This window comes from Sorex araneus, chromosome 6 (assembly GCF_027595985.1).
Source record: "Sorex araneus isolate mSorAra2 chromosome 6, mSorAra2.pri, whole genome shotgun sequence".
NCBI classification, from domain to species: Eukaryota; Metazoa; Chordata; class Mammalia; order Eulipotyphla; family Soricidae; genus Sorex; species Sorex araneus.
This window is the reverse complement of record NC_073307.1, coordinates 85,291,371-85,308,156: the sequence shown is the minus strand read 5'-3', so window position 1 is coordinate 85,308,156 and position 16,786 is coordinate 85,291,371. Positions and strand designations below refer to the sequence as shown.

The window sequence follows — 16,786 nt, the reverse complement described above, 5'->3', positions numbered from 1 at the left end:
CAAGATGTACCATCTCTCTGGCCTCCAAAAGATATTTTTAAGGAGATAAAAATGTGCAGGGGCTTTTAAACCAAAATGTAGTTCGTACCTTCACAAACATATTTTATCCCAGTCATTTTCCTGGCCACAGAACCCATGAAGTAAATGCTTCTTTGACAATTGATGTCACTGATTTTGTGTTTCTTTATTTTTTTTCATTTGGGAACTGCACCCAGCTAGGTGATTGGGAGTCACACTCAGAGATGCTTGGGGATTCTGCAGTGCCAGGGACGGAACCCGAGAGCTGGGCTCCAGCCCCCTGGACCACATTCCCAGTGCTCCATTCCTTCTTTTTTTTTTCTTTTTGGGTCACACCCGGCGATGCACAGGGGTTACTCCTGGCTCATGCACTCAAGAAACACCCCTGGCGGTGCTCAGGGGACCATATGGGATGCCGGGAATCAAACCCAGGTCAGCTGTGTGCAAGGCAAACGCCCTCCCCGCTGTGCTATCACTCCAGCCCCCTCCATTCTCTTGTAACCCCATCCTCTGTAGGCAAGAATCCCACTTATGTTCTTCCTGAGGTCACAGGAAATCCTTTTTTTTAAAAATGCTGTTTTTAAAAAAAAGGACAGCTTTTTTTTTTAAAAAAAAAGGACACGGAGCGAGCCCGTTGGGCTACATTAAGCAAAATCGATGCTTCCACCTGCCCCTCTCCTTCCCTTTTAGGACACAGCCATTGAGGGGTCTGAAGGGAGTGCTGTCAGGATCAGGTTGATGAACGCAACTTTCTAATCATTAAAATCTTGAAATGTTGGCTGTCACCATTGGCCTCCTTACAATAGGAGCCCATAAGGAAAGAGAAATCCCTATCTTTCCTCTACATTTTAGGGATTTTAAAAAAGGAGAATATATATTTTTGTTTGTTTGTTTGGGGAAGGGTCATACCTGGTGGTGCTTAGGGTTTATTCCCAACTCAGTGCTCAGGGATCACTCCTGACAAGGCTTAGGGGACCATAGAGAGTGCCAGGGGCCTAACCCATGTTGGCCATAGGCAAGGCAAGCACCTGACCTGCTGCATTATTGTTCTAGCCTTTACAGTTCAGGAATTTTGGAGACCTTCTCCTAGGAGGGCTAGAGTGATAGCATAGCTGGGAGGGCGCTTGCCTTGCACACAGCCGACCCGGGTTCGATTCCTCCATCCCTCTCAGAGAGCCCGGCAAGCTACCGAGAGTATCCCGCCTACATGGCAGAGCCTGGCAAGCTCCCAGTGGCATATTCGATATGCCAAAAACAATCACAACAAGTCTCACAATGGAGATGTTACTGGTGCCCACTCGAGCAAATCGATGAGCAGCGGGATGACAGTGCTACAGTGCTCCTGGAAGGAGGAGGAGTCTGTATACTGGACCCTTGACAGGTCACTGCTAATGGCCTGCAGCAGGGGACAGCTCTACAACCAACAACTGACCAGTTCCCCAACGACCACATTCCCGCACCATTTCTTTCCAATCGCTGCCTGGGTCGGGCATCCCCGCCGCTGCCCTCTCAGCCCTGTCAGACCCCACACACATTTGAGGGTGATGGCGACTCTAACTGGGGGGGGCACGTAACACTGAGTCTCTTTCAAACACTTCCGGCTGGACGGTGAAGCCGCCCCTCCCCCAGATGAACAAACAAAGACGGGCTTGCCTCCACCTGCTTAAACTTATTTTGCTCTGGAAAGAGAATTGGGGTGAAGAACCCGAGTGGGGAATAGAAGAGGGAGGCGTAAGAGTCGTGTTCCTGCTGGCTCATAATTAAAGATTAATTTGGATTCATTAGAACCCTCCCTCCGGGGTCCCCGGAAGCACGGCGACACCCCTTCTCTCATTAAGGCTGGCTGCACCGCAGGACAGCTGGTTAATGAGACATCCTCCCTGTGATCTAAGCGCCACTCCTCTCCAGAAGATGCCCGCTAGGGGGGATTAGAGAGGCCGAGGAAGCATCCTGTTTCCCCAGGATGCCGGAGCCGTTGACCTGGGCCCAGCCGCTGACCTGCTCCTTCTCCACCAAGTCAAAAAATCCTTCTTTCAAGCTTTGTCGATCTGCACCGAGTATTGGCGTTTTCCCCGCTACCCCGACTTCATGCACACACCCCGGGTTACAAAGTGGTTCCTGAGGATTGGTTACAGGCATGCAGTATTCCAACCCCAATCCCTCCACCACGGTCCCCTTCCCTCCACCACTGTCCTCGTTTTCCTACCACCCCTCCTGCCTGCCCTCGTAGCAGGCCCATGATAGATTTATTTAACGTTGCCTGTTACCGGTAAATGGGCTGGAGCTATAGTGCAGTGGTAGGGCATTTGCCTTGCACGCGGCCGACCTGGGTTCGATTCCTCTGCCCCTCTCGGAGAGCCCGGCAAGCTACCGAGAGTATCCTGCCCGCATGGCAGAGCCTGGCAAGCTCCCTGTGGCGTATTCGATATGCCAAAAACAATAACAAGTCTCACAATGGAGACATTACTGGTTCCTGCTGGAGCAAATCGATGAGCAACAGGATGACAGTGACAGTGACAGTGACTGTTAAATGGCCAATAGAACGGTCAAAACATTATTTCTGTAGAAGAAAATTTGTGAACATTGTTTTATCTCCCCATGGGGCTATTAAGTCATTGAAGTTCAACTAAGCTGTTCAGAACATCAATTTCTCACCCCAGGGTCTGCACCCGTTATTAGATCAGGGATTTGGGATTGGGGCCACAGAGAAGATGGCATTTGGAAATGGACAATCTGTGAAATAAATGTTTATCCTAAGCTTCCCTGCCTGGCTTTCTTTTCTTTCTTTCTTTCTTTTTTCTTTTTGGGTCACACCTGGCAATGCACAGGGGTTACTCCTGGCTCATGCACTCAGGAATTAATCCTGGCGGTACTCAGGGGACCATATGGGATGCTGGGAATCGAACCCGGGTCGGCCACATGCAAAGCAAACACCCTCCCCACTGTGCTATCGCTCTAGCCCCCAACCTGGATTTCTTTGTGGTTTGGGTGCAGACGAACAGTGCTCTCAAGAAGGCCAGCCTGGCCGATCCCAGTCTCTGGACCATAGCTTGGTGTGTTCAATTCTACGACAGGCAGGAGAGGCAGGGATTTGGGTTAAAAAAGGAGGACCAGGAGGGCCGGGGGGGAAAGCAGTGCTCAGAGGGAGACCAGCACCTCACTTGCTTGCTTCATCCTTTGCTTCTGAGCCTGACCCCACGCGTGGGGGAGCTGAGTGCGTTTCTGCTCAAGCTCTGGGACAAACCCGGCAGGCGTGGAGCTGAGGGGATTTTGTGTTTCTGTAGAGAGATACGGCAGCCAAAGCAAACACGGCCGCTGCCAAGGCGAGCTGGAAGCAGCGATCGGGCTCTGTGATCGGCAAATACATCGACAGCAAAGGGGTTCTCCGAAGGTAAGTCATCGTCCCTCGGTTCACTTTGCTTTTTTTTTTTTCAATGGATGGGGCTTGGAGCCACACACGCCTTGCTGTGCTCAGGGACCTGGCAGGGAGGACCCCTCTGTGTCAGAGAGGACCCTCTGTGGTGCTGGGGGTCCAACCCGGATGGGCTGGGTGCAAGGCCAGTGCCCTCTCCGCCGTGCTCTCCCTCCAGCCCCTCCTTGTTCATTTTCCCACCTGTTCATTCAGCTGTACTCTCGGGTAGGTAGTTGTCTTTGGGTCCTTGCTGAGAGTGACTGACCGTTCAGATGGGAGGCCAGGTGCCGTCCTCCTCAGATTTCCATTGGGAGAGGACTGTGCGGAGTTAGCCCCAAGGACAGGACATTGTCCACTGGGGCCACCTCACCCTGGTCTGTGCCTTCAGGAAGGAAACAAAGAGGAGCAGTAGGTCTGCAGAGGGCAGCGAGGAGGAGCACGATCAGAGGATGGAGCTGGAGGACTTGCTCTGATGGTGGTCCTGCAGAATGCACGGGTTTGATTTTTCAGGGGCGCGAAATGGTCACTCTCGGTAGCTTGCCAGGCTCTCCGAGAGGGACAGAGGAATCGAACCCGGGTCGGCCATGTGCAAGGCAAACGCCCTACCCGCTGTGCTATCCGAGAGTATCCCGCCCACAGGGCAGAGCCTGGCAAGCTCCCCAAGGCGTATTTGATATGCCAAAAACAGTAACAAGTCTCAATGTAACAGTAATAGTAACAGTAACAACGGAGACGTTACTGGTGCCTGCTCGAGCAAATCAATATGGGTCGCTAGTGCTACAGTGCTACAGTGAAATGGTCACACCCTGAATGGTCATTCAGGCCCTGAATAGCCTTGGAATGGTCACTCAAGTGTCCTCTGGAATCTTCTTAGTTGTGCTCCTTTTGCATGGAGCAGGGAGGGGGCCAGAGAGATTGTCCAATGGGTAGGGCGCTTACCTTGCATGCAGCCGGTCCAGGTTCCCTCCCAGCACTGCATACGATCTCCTGTGCACCACCAGTGCACAGAGCCAGGACTAGCTTCTAAAAGCTGCTGGGTGTGGCCTGACCACCCCGCTTGCCCCTAAGAAAGAGAGGACCTACACCTGCGAGATTGCTTTTGCGGGCGCACAGTGAACTCACTCCAAGGTGACAGACAGATTATCTTTGGCCATGTTGGACAACTCCGGAGTGAGTTCGAGTCTCCTAGGAGTGACTTCTCGTTCAGAGAGATGTCCACCCTCTCCGCCCCGTCCCCTGTCCTCTCTTCTCTGGAGGTCACAGTCCATCCTTGCAGATGGAGAGGTAGAGGCAAGCAGACTCCCAAGGAGCAGATAATCTGGAGGAGCGCAGGGGCACTTGTGTATCTATCTAGAGACGCGGTCAATAGCCGGCCTGGAGTAAGAGATACACAAAGGGGAGGGGGTTCCGGGGGGGGGGGGTAGAGTGAGTAATTACGCTGATCAATCAAGTTTTTATTATTTATTTATTTATTTATTTATTTATTTGCTTTTTGGGTCACACCTGGCCATGCACAGGGGTTACTCCTGGCTCTGCACTCAGGAATTACTCCTGGCGGTGCTCAGGGGACCCTATGGGATGCTGGGAATCGAACCATGGTCAACCGCATGCGAGGCAAATGCCCTCCCCGCTGTGCTATCGCTCCAGCCCCTCGATCAAGTTCTTAGATGAATCCTCATGACTTGCTCTTTTCAGTATCTGAATGGTGACGTGCAAGGAGGAAGCCAAATTTCTGCCATGGTAGTGTGGCCTGTTGGTTCTTCAGAACCAATTGCAGGGCTCACAGAGATAGATAGTCCAGAGGTTAACGGGTGCACACCTTGCACGCCGACCCCGATTTCATTCCCAGTGCCACATATGGTCCCCTCAGCACCACCAGGGGTGACCCCTGAGCACAGAGCCAGGGAGTGCTAACTGGGCATGGTCCCAAACACCAGATCATAAAACGAAATGGAATGCAAAAGAACGGAATATATCCACTGATTCATTCACTTGGCTGGCATTCACTCTGAGCCAGATATCCTTTTGAGTCTTCTGAAAGGCTCCCAGGATAAATGAGACTCGGATTCTGCCATCGGGCTCCACGATCGAGGGTTTCCTGGCATGCAAGATTCTGGGGTGTACGTTAGGTGTCCAGTTGTGGGTGACATAGGCCCGACCTCTGCTTTCATGGCGCTTGTGGTTAAGCGGAGGAGGCAGACAGTAACCAAGGAAGCAACCAGATGGGGGCCCTGCGCTCCTCACTGGCTTTCGAAGAGGCAAATGCTCTCCTCCACTGGGGCTGGAGGGGGCGGTGGTGTGACCACCAAGATCCTGGTTCCACTGATGCTCAAGGGCCAATCGAGGGACACAGTGACACATAGAGAAAGGGCTTTACTGGCAGCCAGCTGGCAGGTGGGAAGATGGGGGACTCAAGTCCTCAGGCCCGTGTTGCCCATATGGTAACAATAAGAGTTTTGTTTAGGGGCCGCCTGAGCCATAGCACAGCGGGAAGGGCGTTTGCCTTGCATGCGGCCAACCCGGGTTCGATTCCCAGAGTCCCATAGGGTTCCCTCGAGCAACACCAGGAGTCATTCCTGAGTGCAAAGCCAGGAGTAAACCCCTGTGCATCGCCGGGTGTGACCTAAAAAGCAAAAGCAGAAGAAAAGTTTAGTGTAGCTTAGTTTTTTTTTATAAAGAGATCAGAGAATCATGCTTTTAGGAAGGGGGACTGCAGACTCGCAGCTCCCAGGTTCCCAGGGTGATGAGCTAAGTCCCTCCCGGGCTGGTGCCCTGGGATGCACTGTGTTATCTGTAACCCTGAACAAGTGTTTTGTGTGACGGTAGGGCAAGCTGAGATCCTACCTTTAGACTTTGAGAGGGGGATAAGTCAAGGACGAGTTTTCTGCCTTCTACTCTCCAATTCAGCTCATAATCTCTTTGGCCTGTTTTCAAGCCCAAAATTGAATTTAGTCACGCTAAGCTGAAGAGGAGACGTAATGTCAATAGTACTTGAGAAGGTCCCAAACAGTTTTGTTCCCCCCTCAAAAATTGCTTCATTCTAGTGTAATTTCAGAGGCAATTTCTTCTGTGGTTGCCAGGTCTTTGAAAAGAAATAGTGTGCGTGTGTATTTAGAGGGGGGTGTGCATGTGGGATGTATGTATGTGTGTGTGTGTGTATGTGTATGAGCTACTTTTATGTGTACACAAATGCGTGTTCCTGGGTGTGGAGGCAGAATGAAAGTGCATTGGGATTAAATTGGTCTTTCCAGATCTGTTTTCATCCTTCACACCCTTTCCTTCTTCCAGCCGGGGAAAGTGCATTCCTGGGTGTGATTCTGGCTTCAGCCTCTCAGTCAGCCCGTTCCATGAGGACAGGGCCTGTGCCCACCTATTTATCTTCTGCTTCATCCCTGACAGTAAGCATCATCACCAGCCACCTTTATCTCTCCCTTCCTCATCGTCTTCATCGTCACCTCCCCCTCCACCTCCACGCCCTCCCCGTCTCTTGCATCCCCTGTGCTACTCGCTGCGTCCCCACCTTTGTCACTGAGTGTGTGGAGCGAATGAGCCCGAGAAGGCTGGATGCAGATTTCCCCTCTCCTGCAGTTCTGTGCCCCCAAGACCTGATTGGTCTCCCGCTCACTCTCTGGTACCCCTCCCGTGGTGATAGAATGTGCAAAATGTCGTCCTGACGCTTCTCCCCTGCACCCCCACATAGCCAGTCCGAGGAGGAGGAAGATGTGTTTGGTGTCCCGAGGAGGAGAAGCTCGCTGGGCCTGAGTGGAGAGCCCCTCCCGGAAGAGGACCCAGAAGCCAGGGACCCTGGGCCCCCGGGCCCACACCCCCGGAGGCTCCAAAGAATCATCTCCATCGAGGAAGACGCCCACCCCCAGCTCCTGGAGAGGGGCTTTGAGCAGCGGCTGAGCAAATGCACAGAGGAGAACGGCGTGTCCCCCCCGGAGGAGGATGGCCCACCAGAGCAAGCCCCGGCTGGGGGGCCCACGCCCACGTGCCCCCGGGAGCAGCCTGTTGGAAAGGAAGCATGGTCGAAGGTAAGGACCCATCCCACCGCATCTGGCTGCTTGATGGAGCCCGTCCACTTGCCTCCTGCCCCAGGGACCCCCAAGGTGGCTTGGCTACCAGCTGGTCTTGCAACCTCAGGCTCCCCCCCCCGCCGACCCCTCCTGCTAAACTGAGTGTCACTAGAGCGACTCTAGGATTCTAGTCACTTCTGCTTGTCCACCTCTGTGGTTTGCCCCACTTTGGAGCCAGATCCCGAAGTATGGGGCGCCCACTCCTGACTGACCCTGGCGTGGGGTGCCCACTCCTGACTGACCCTGGCACGGGGTGCCCACTCCTGACTGACCCTGGCGTGGGGCGCCCACTCCTGACTGACCCTGGTGTGGGGCGCCCGCTCCTGACTGACCCTGGCGTGGGGTGCCCACTCCTGACTGACCCTGGCGTGGGGTGCCCGCTCCTGACTGACCCTGGCGTGGGGTGCCCGCTCCTGACTGACCCTGGCGTGGGGTGCCCGCTCCTGACTGACCCTGGCGTGGGGTGCCCGCTCCTGACTGACCCTGGCGTGGGGTGCCCACTCCTGACTGACCCTGGCTCTCAGCTTCAAACACCACATGGGCTCGACTTTCATGCTCGAGTCAGCAGATGGGCACGAGCGGGTGGTGGCAGAGGGAAGGGAGAGGGAATTTCCTAAAACCCAGATGGGCAGGAGGAGGGGACAAACGGGCTCATCTGAGGAGATGGTTGGGTTTTTTTGTTTTTTGTTTTTTACTGGGCCTGAGGGGTCTTGTGCTCACCCAGAATAAAGCTCGTTACTGGACTGAGCAGATGTAGGTGTGACCTGCAGGATTCTGGGGAAACTCCACCCACTTTCTTTCTTTCTTTTTTTATGATCAGTGCAGATCTGGTGTGACCAGGGTAGCTTTCTTTCTTTCTTTCTTTCTTTCTTTCTTTCTTTCTTTCTTTCTTTCTTTCTTTCTTTCTTTCTTTCTTTCTTTCTTTCTTTCTTTCTTTCTTCCTTTCTTTCTTAGTGTAGCTAGGAGTTTATCTCATTTATTTTTCCAAAGAATCAACTCCTGGTTTCATTGTTTTTTGTGGGGTTTTTTTGTACTCCAATTCATTAACTTCTGCTCTGAGTTTTATTATTTTCTTCTTTCTGCTGCTTTGATTTCCTTTTGTTGATCTTTTTCTATCTGTAAGCTGTGATTTTTAGATGACTTTTGTGGGTCCTTTCTCCCTTCCTGAGTATGGGTGCATGCATCACTCAAATCCGAGAACTTCTCAGCTATGAGTTCTTTGACTAATTATTCATTAGAATTGTCTTCCTGTTCCTTGGGGATTCTGATGATTCTTATGTTGTCCCTCTTGATCTCATCCCAAAGTTCTCTCATCGGCTGTCCATATATTTTGAGGCTTACCCCCCATGCCCCATTGCAGTTTTAGAGATTTTTCCACATCTTGGAGCTCACTGATCTTATCCTCAGTGGCTGTTCCTCTGCTGCCAAGACCTCCCACTGAGTTTTCCATCTCACTTACCCTACCCAATCCTTTAGTTCTGCCACTTCTGAGTGTTATTTTCTCATTTCTGCTTCTAAACTCTCTCGGGCTCTGTTGACTACCTGTACCATCGTTTCTTTGAGCTCATGGAAGGTTCTCAACTTCTCTCTGAAGCCCTTATCTCAGAGGTTACCTGGCTGATTGTCACTGGCCGAGTCTTCAGAGCGCCTGTCTGCCCACTAAGCCTGGTGGCAGTCGAGGTCTGGAGGGGAGCCTTTCCAACTCAACACTAGCACCCCCCCCCACTGCCAGGGAGATCTCTGGGGGGACCCCTGACTGGTGCTCGCCTCCTTGCCTTTAGCTGTCCAGGCCTCTTGCCCTCCATCCAGGAAGGCACTGCACCCCCTGCCCTTGGCCCTGCCCGTAGATTAGGGTTCCGATGTTTCTTACGACCACACATCTACCTGTGTGGGTGTCTGAGGGAATGGTGATGGGGCTCAGGGTTAAATTATGGTCGGGGATCGTCAAGGCACTCGGGCAGTTGCATGTAAGAGCCACGGTGTGTTCCCCGAGGAATGGGGGAATATCACACCCTCATGCTTCAGAGCATCGTTTTTTTTTTCAGGCTTGGTGGCGGGGCCAGGGTCAGCTCCCGCAGCTGGGGCCCTTGGGTGCACCTTCTGACTCTCTGCTTGGGAGCAGGCAGGGGTGCTGGGTGAAGCCAGCAGAGATACACCTCTCCTGACCTGGTGGTGCGGGACAGTCTGGCATCACTTCCTACCAATGAAGTTTGTGTCCAGTGCTCCTCTGACAGGCCCAGAGTCCAGGAGGCGAGAGGACCCATGCCAGCTGGGCTCCCTTGCTCCCCCTCTCCCCCACACCTTCCATATCCCCTGCAGGACCCAGGCCCACACCACTGGTGGGGGTTCAGGTGAGGCTCTCATTTGCCTCAGAACTCTCCTTTGGGAACAGAAACTGCAGCAGGGAGGAGAGAAAATCCCGCTGAAGCTACATCACTGCTCTAGTAGCACCACCAGGAAGGGTGTCCTGTGCAAGGGCCCTGGGGCATGCAATTGTGGGGGCTTCCCAGGAAGGTCATTTGTTAATATGAATCTAGAGCTTCAAAGTACTGGGCCAGAGAGTGAGTAGGGCTAAGGTACATGCCAACTCTGGCTCGATCCCCAATTCCATATGGGCACCTGAGCACCGCCAGGTGTGGCTCTGGGGTGACCCAGGTAATCCCTGGCACTGCAGGGCCTAAGCAACCATTGCAACCAGTTCTCTTGCCCTTTTTGTATTGAACCTCTTACCTGTTTGGTTGAGAATGCCCAGGTGGGGTGAGGCGGGGACCTCCTGGGCACTGTTTGGGAGGTAAAAAAAATTAAATTAAAAATCCAAACAGCAACAGTGAAATCAACCAGAACAAATTCCTGCCCTCTTTTACGCAACAAACAACAAACACCCACTTTGCCTCCATGCCTTACTCCATAGGAAGTCTGCCTCTTGCCTCCTCTATGTGTGTATGTGTGTGTGTGTGTGTGTGTGTGTGTGTGTGTGTGTGTATGTGTGTGCTATAACTGAAGTTTGCTTAGCCAAACACACCGAGACAGAGACTTGGTGGGAAAACAAGACCTTTATTTACGCAGGCAGGCAAGCTGGGACAGAGATGAACTCTAAGCCCTCTTTCCGAAGGAAGTAACCCCATCCAGGCCAAGATTTAACTCAAGAATGTGTAATACATAATAGCAAACAGTTATAACAGCAGGGGTGTGAGAATATTAATTAAATTGAATGCTCCATTGCTGTTTAAAAAGAAACACCTCCAAAAAATTTGGGCAAGTCAGAAAAATAATGGCAGTGAAATATCTCTCAATCAAACGGACATTCAGTTATGCGTATGGGGGTAAAGGGGGTGCATGGAAGAAAACACTCACCCCATGACTCGTGAGTGACCTTTTCAGGGCCATAGGGTAGATCGCAATTATTATGCTCCTCTCCGCATTGCTGTATTTCCTCAGCTGGGGACAGGGGGCACAGCCCACAGCACTCAGGGCTTACTCCCGACTCGGTGCTCAGGGATCCCTCTTGGCAGTGCTCGGGGACCAAGCACGGTGTCGGGGAACGAGCCAGGCCCTGCTGTGTGCCAGCGAGTGCCACCCACCCTGTGCTATCGCTCTGGTCCACATTTCCTCATTTGCAAAATTGGCCTAGGCTATTTATCTATTTCTCAAAGCTCATTCAAACCCAAGGGTGGCAGGGAGGAGGAGGAGGAGGAGTTGGAGAACCGATCTGCTGACCTGCAAGCAGGGCAGGGGTGGGGGTGGGGGGTCCAACCTTTCCTCTTCCCCCTCCCCCCGCACCCCTGCCCCACTGTTGGCTGTGGTGGGTTTTCCCTCAGTTTAAGGGCCAGAACTTGAGGAAGAGCTCCTGATGCGTTTGTCACCTTCCCCTGTCAGTGGTGTGTGTGTATGTGTGTGTGTGTGTGTGTGTGTGTGTGTGTGTGTGTGTGGAGGGAGGGAGGGAGGGGTGGGGGAGGGAATCAACAAAACTCCAGCAAAAAAATTAAAATAGACTTGCCCGAGAGCAAGAGGGGGACAAAGCAGAGAGATACCCCTCAACCAGAGCCACCTCACCCCCCACGGGGCTCCCGCCGCCCCTCCCCAAACCCATCCCCATGCCGGAGAATGCAGACTTCCCTCGCCCCACCCCAGCTGGGGGTCTGAAAAATAACTGCCACTCCCAGTACAGGTTTTTTGTTCTGTTTTGCTTTTCCTTTTTGGGGTCCCACCCGGTGATGCTCAGGGGTTCCTCCTGGCTCTGCACTCAGGAATCACTCCTGGCGGTGCTGGGGGGGACCCTAGGGGATGCTGGGAATCGAACCCGGGTTGGCCACATGCAAGGCAAACGCCCTCCCCGCTGTCTCTATTGCTCCAGCACCCTTCCCCCCACCCCCCCGGCACAGGGTTTAAGGCTCATTCCTGGTGGGGCTTTGGAGGAGCTCGTGGTTCCAGGGATTAAACATTGCAAAGCCCGCGTTGCAGCCCTCTAAACCCAAGGGGACACAGATTTGCTCACTGAAGTGCAACCTCTACTGACAGCTGGAGAGGCTGGAGAGGGAGCACGGCGGGGAGGGCGCGTGCCTTGCACGCTGCCAATCCAGGTTCTATCACGGGGATCCCTGAGCACCACCAGGACTAATTCTGAGCACAGAGCCAGGAGTAAGCGCTGAGCATTGCCGGATGTGTCCCTCCCCACCCTCCCCCCAAAAAAAACCCCAAAATAACAACAAAAAATATAGTCAATGACAGCTGTAGGGGTGTGTGGCGGGGCAGGGGTGAGGGCCAGACCCGGGCAGGGAGGGGAGCTTCTGAGTGTGGGTGTTTGGGTTTCTTTCCTCCTTAAGTTTCCTTTCAGCTCCTGTAATTGACCTTGAATTCTCTCCCGACTTGTGCAGGGAATTGATTTCTCCCCCCCAAAGGCTGTTAATGGCTTTTCTGGAGGCTGGGGTGCTGCGGGGAGAGCTTCTGCCACTCCATTATAGTGTTTGCTCGGCAAGACGAGCTAATGCCCCCAAAGCCACTTTTAAACAGGCTCTCAGGGGCCGCCTCCTGGGGCCAGGCCAGCTGGGCGGGGCCTGAAGGCAGGAGGCTGGAGCTAGCGCTGCTCTGGAGGGAGTGACCACCCACCAACAGCCCCCTTCCCCCAAACTGGACAGTGTCCTGGAACATTGCCCCCCGGTGGAGTAGAAGCAGAGGGTCCCGATGTCCCCGGCCAGCTCTGCCCGGGGCTGGTATCCGGAGTCCCCACCTGCGGGGTGAGGCCTGTCCGGGGGATCCCAATGACAATGGCAGGAAACGGGTCAGTGACCTCCGTTGGGTCCAGGTTTCCATGAGAGATGTGGCAGCATTGCTGACCTGTGAACTCCACGCCCCCTTTCCCAGAAGACACCCCACTTTGCTTCCCCCGCCCTGCTGCCTAGGGCGGCTGCCTCCTGCCTCATCTGTTTCTTTCTGTTGGAGGTTGGGGGTTTGTGTAATAACTGAAGTTCTCGTAACCGAACACACGGAGACAGAGGTTTGGTGGGGAAACAAGGTCTTTATTTACACCGGCCAGGCTGGGAGAAGCACCGAAGACTCTAGCCTGGGCATGAGGTTCCAAGAGCACTTCTACAGAGAGTCTGCGAGAGGCTGAAGCAATAGCACAGCAGGTAGGGCATTTGCCTTGCATGCGGCCAACCCAGGTTCGATTCCCAGCATCCCATATAGTCCCCAGAGCACCGCCGGGAATAATTCCTGAGTGCAGAACCAGGAGTAACCTCTGTGCATCGCCAGGTGTGACCCAAAAAGAAAAAATATCTATGCAGAGAGTCTCGAGGCACATTATTATTTTTTTATTTTATAAAGTAGTTCACAATATTTGATTACATGTAATATTCAAACACCAATCCCATCACCATGACACCTTCCCACCGCCATATTTCAGATGTTTCCATCCTGAACCCCAATCCCTATCCCAAAGCAGAACCGGAATAATATATTTTGTATGGTTTGTTAAGAAAAGCCACTGAAAATGCTACAAAGAAGTATCCCGAGAGGAAGGAATGTGAAGATAGTTGCATTTCACCCAGGGGCCATTAAGCCCTTCTCTAAGACATCACTAACAAGTTGTTAAAGTTTGAGCCCTGTGTGCTTTTTTTTTTCTTTCAGAGTTACATATTTTCCTATTTGTGTTGCAGTCATGCACTGCTGGCGTACCCATCCCTCCACCAGTGCCCGTTCTCCACTGGTGATCCCAGCATCCCTCCCACCTCCCCCATCCCATCCCCCCCACCCCACCCCGCCTCTATGGCAGGGCGTTCCCTTTTGTTCTCTCTCTCCTTTTGGGTGTTGTGGTCTGTAATAGGGGTAATGGGTGGCCATTGTGTTCAATCTATAGTCAGCTTTCAGCACGCCTCTCCCATCCCGAGCGGGTCCTCCCACCACACTTTACTTGGTGTTCCCTTCTCTATCTGAGCTGCCCTTTCCCCCAGCCTGTGAGGCCAGTTTCCAAGCCATGGAGCAAACTTATGGTACTTATTTCTACTGTTCTTGGGTGTTAGTCTCCCATTCAGTTGTTTTATATTCCGCAGATGAGTGCAATTCTTCTGTCTGTCTCTCTCTTTCTGGCTCATTTTACTTAGCATGATACTTTCCATGTTGATCCACTTATAAGCAAAGGTCATGACTTCATCTTTTCTGACAGCTGCATAGTATTCCATTGTGTAGATGTACCAAAGTTTCTTTAACTAGTCATCTGTTCTTGGGCTCTCGGGGTTTTTTCCAGATTCTGGCTATTGTAAACAGTGCTGCGGTGAACACACAAGTACCATTTTGACTATATCTTTTTGCCTCTCTGGGATATATTCCCAGAAGTGGTATTGCTGGGTCAAATGGGAGCTCAGTCTAATTTTTTGAGAATTGTCCATATTGTTTTCTGAAAGGGCTGAACCAGTTGGCATTCCCACCAGCAGTGTAGGAGGGTCCCTTTCTCCCCGCATCCACACCAACAGCGGTTGCTTTTATTCTTTTGGATGTGTGCCAGTCTCTGTGGTGTGAGGTGGTATCTCATAGTTGTTTTGATCTGCATCTCCCTGATGATTAGTGATGAAGAGCACTTTTTCATGTGCCTTTTTGCCAATAGTATTTCTTCCTTGAGAATGTTTCTGTTCATTTCTTTGCCCCATTTTCTGATGGGGTTGCATGTTTTCTTCTTGTCGAGTTCAACCAGTGCCTTGTATACCCTTGATATCAACCCCTTATCGGATGGGTATTGGGTGAATATCCTTTCCCATTCTATAGATTGCTTTTGTCTTCTGGTCACATCGTGTGCTTTTATATATATTATCTGTAAAAAAAAAATCCCTCTAAGATTGTTTGCCTACTGTTTTGAACCCCATCAAATGTGGTGTGGTCCTTTTGGGGTATGGGTAGGGTGTGAGGTACGAGATGTCCAGGAACAGGTTGACTTGTGGGCGAGGTTTGGCCCAAGCATGTGGAGAGTGGCCGTGGGCACGGCGGTGGTTGAATTCTGGAGGTTTCCGGCTGCTGGGACTGGGGTCCCTTGGGGCAGGGAGGGGTCTCGCCCGCCCCCTCCCGGGGCACCCTGAGTGAAACAGCCTGGCGCGGGGTCCGGCAGCATGGCTATGGTCAGGTTATGTTCCCTCCCGGGAGAGAAGGGCGGTGATTTCTTATCTCGCAGAGACAGACCCGCAGAAAGGGCTTTGGGGGTAACTTCGTGGCACCAAGTCCAGAATTGATGCCAGGATTTCGGGACGTCATAAGATAAGGACTTAGAATCCTGGTGGCACGGGGGAAGCGGGGCGGGCTCGTCCCCCTGAAGCCAGGGGATCTGTGGCTTTGCAGCTGCCAGCCTGCACAGTTTATGACTCTCACGTTACAAAGGGGCTTCGGCCTCGGTGCTGAGGACCCCAGCGGTCACTCTGGTGGCCTCTGCTGGCTCAACGGGCTCTACAGTATGGGGGACCACCAGGGCCACCCCAGGGTGCTCGGGTGCCCCCAGGCCTGCACCCACAGCGCCCAGGGGCCACGGAGAACCCTGCGTGCATGAACCGGGGTTCCTCACCCTGTGCTAGACCCTGCACTGGGGTCCCCAGATGCCCCTCCAGCCTCGGAGCCTGGCGTGGTGACCGCGCGCACTGCCCACCTCCTTGGCTGGCCTCTGCCCACCTGGGGCCTGCCGCCAGCGTGGGTAGAGTGACCGTCTCTGCTGCCTGCAGATGCTGGCGGAGCCGAGCACGGAGCTCGAGGCATCTGTCTGCTCGGCCCGGGGGTCCCCACTCCGCCTCCCCCGTCACACTACAGCCCCGCAGGGTGACTGCAGTCCCCACTCTCAGGGCGGGCGGTGGGGGGCACAGGGGCACCGCCGAAGGGACCCACCGCCTGCCGTCCACAGCAGGAGGACGCCCCCTCCTCCCCGGACCGGCTCTTCAAGATCGTGCTCGTGGGGAACTCGTCGGTGGGGAAGACGTCCTTCCTGCGGAGGTTCTGCGAGGACCGCTTCTCCCCGGGCATGGCGGCCACTGTGGGTGAGTCCCCGCAGGCGCTGGCCCTGGGGCCCCTCTGGGCAGCGGGGGGCTGGGCGGGGCCCGGTGGGAGGGGCGAAGGGCCTGCCCGGTAGGGGCTGGCGTCTGCGGGGAGGGGCCCGGAGGTGACGCCCCCTGCAGGATGCCGGCGGCTGCGTTCTTTCTGCAGGGAGGGTCCGAGGGCCCCTGGGCCCAGCTCCGGGAGGACGCGACAGCCCCCGGTCTGCCCGGAGCCTGTCTCTCGGGACCCCCAGCCCTCAGGCGCCTCGGGCCGACCCGGAGACCTGAAAGCCCCACAATTCCCGCCTGCCCCCACCCGGCCAGCCGCTTCGCTTCATGGCTCGGTGTGTGTGTGTGTGCGTGTGTATGTGTGTGTGTCTGTGTATGTGTAGATTCATGTGCTGTATGTGCAGTGTGTGTGCTGTATGTACAGGTGTGTGCTGTGTGTGTGCAGGGCAGGTGCTGTGTGTGTGCTGTGTGCATATGTGTGTGGTGCATGTTTGTGGTGTGTGTATGTGATGTGTGTGCAGATGTGTATATATGTGTTCATGTATGTGCACGGGGAGCAGTGCTACATATGAGGGCTGTGTATGTTGTGTGTGCGTAAGTGTGTATGTCTGTGTGTGCTATGTGTGCTGTGTGTCCATGCATGTGTTGTGGGCTATGTGTGCAGTGTGTGTGCTCTGTGTACATGTGTGCTGTGTATGTGCACTGCATGTGCTGTGTGTGTGCTGTGTGCACATATGTGTGGTTCATGTTTGTGGTATATATGCAATGTG

At 53.6% G+C, this 16,786-nt stretch overlaps 1 protein-coding gene across 1 annotated transcript in view; it reads left to right on the top strand.

Moving 5' to 3' along the window:
• CRACR2A (calcium release activated channel regulator 2A) overlaps positions 1–16,786 on the top strand; it is a 152,069-nt gene that overhangs the window by 117,071 nt on the left and 18,212 nt on the right. Inside the window, 3 exon segments of the mRNA XM_055144165.1 lie at positions 3,303–3,409; positions 7,131–7,464; positions 15,878–16,010. Coding sequence (XP_055000140.1) covers positions 3,303–3,409; positions 7,131–7,464; positions 15,878–16,010 — 574 coding nt within the window.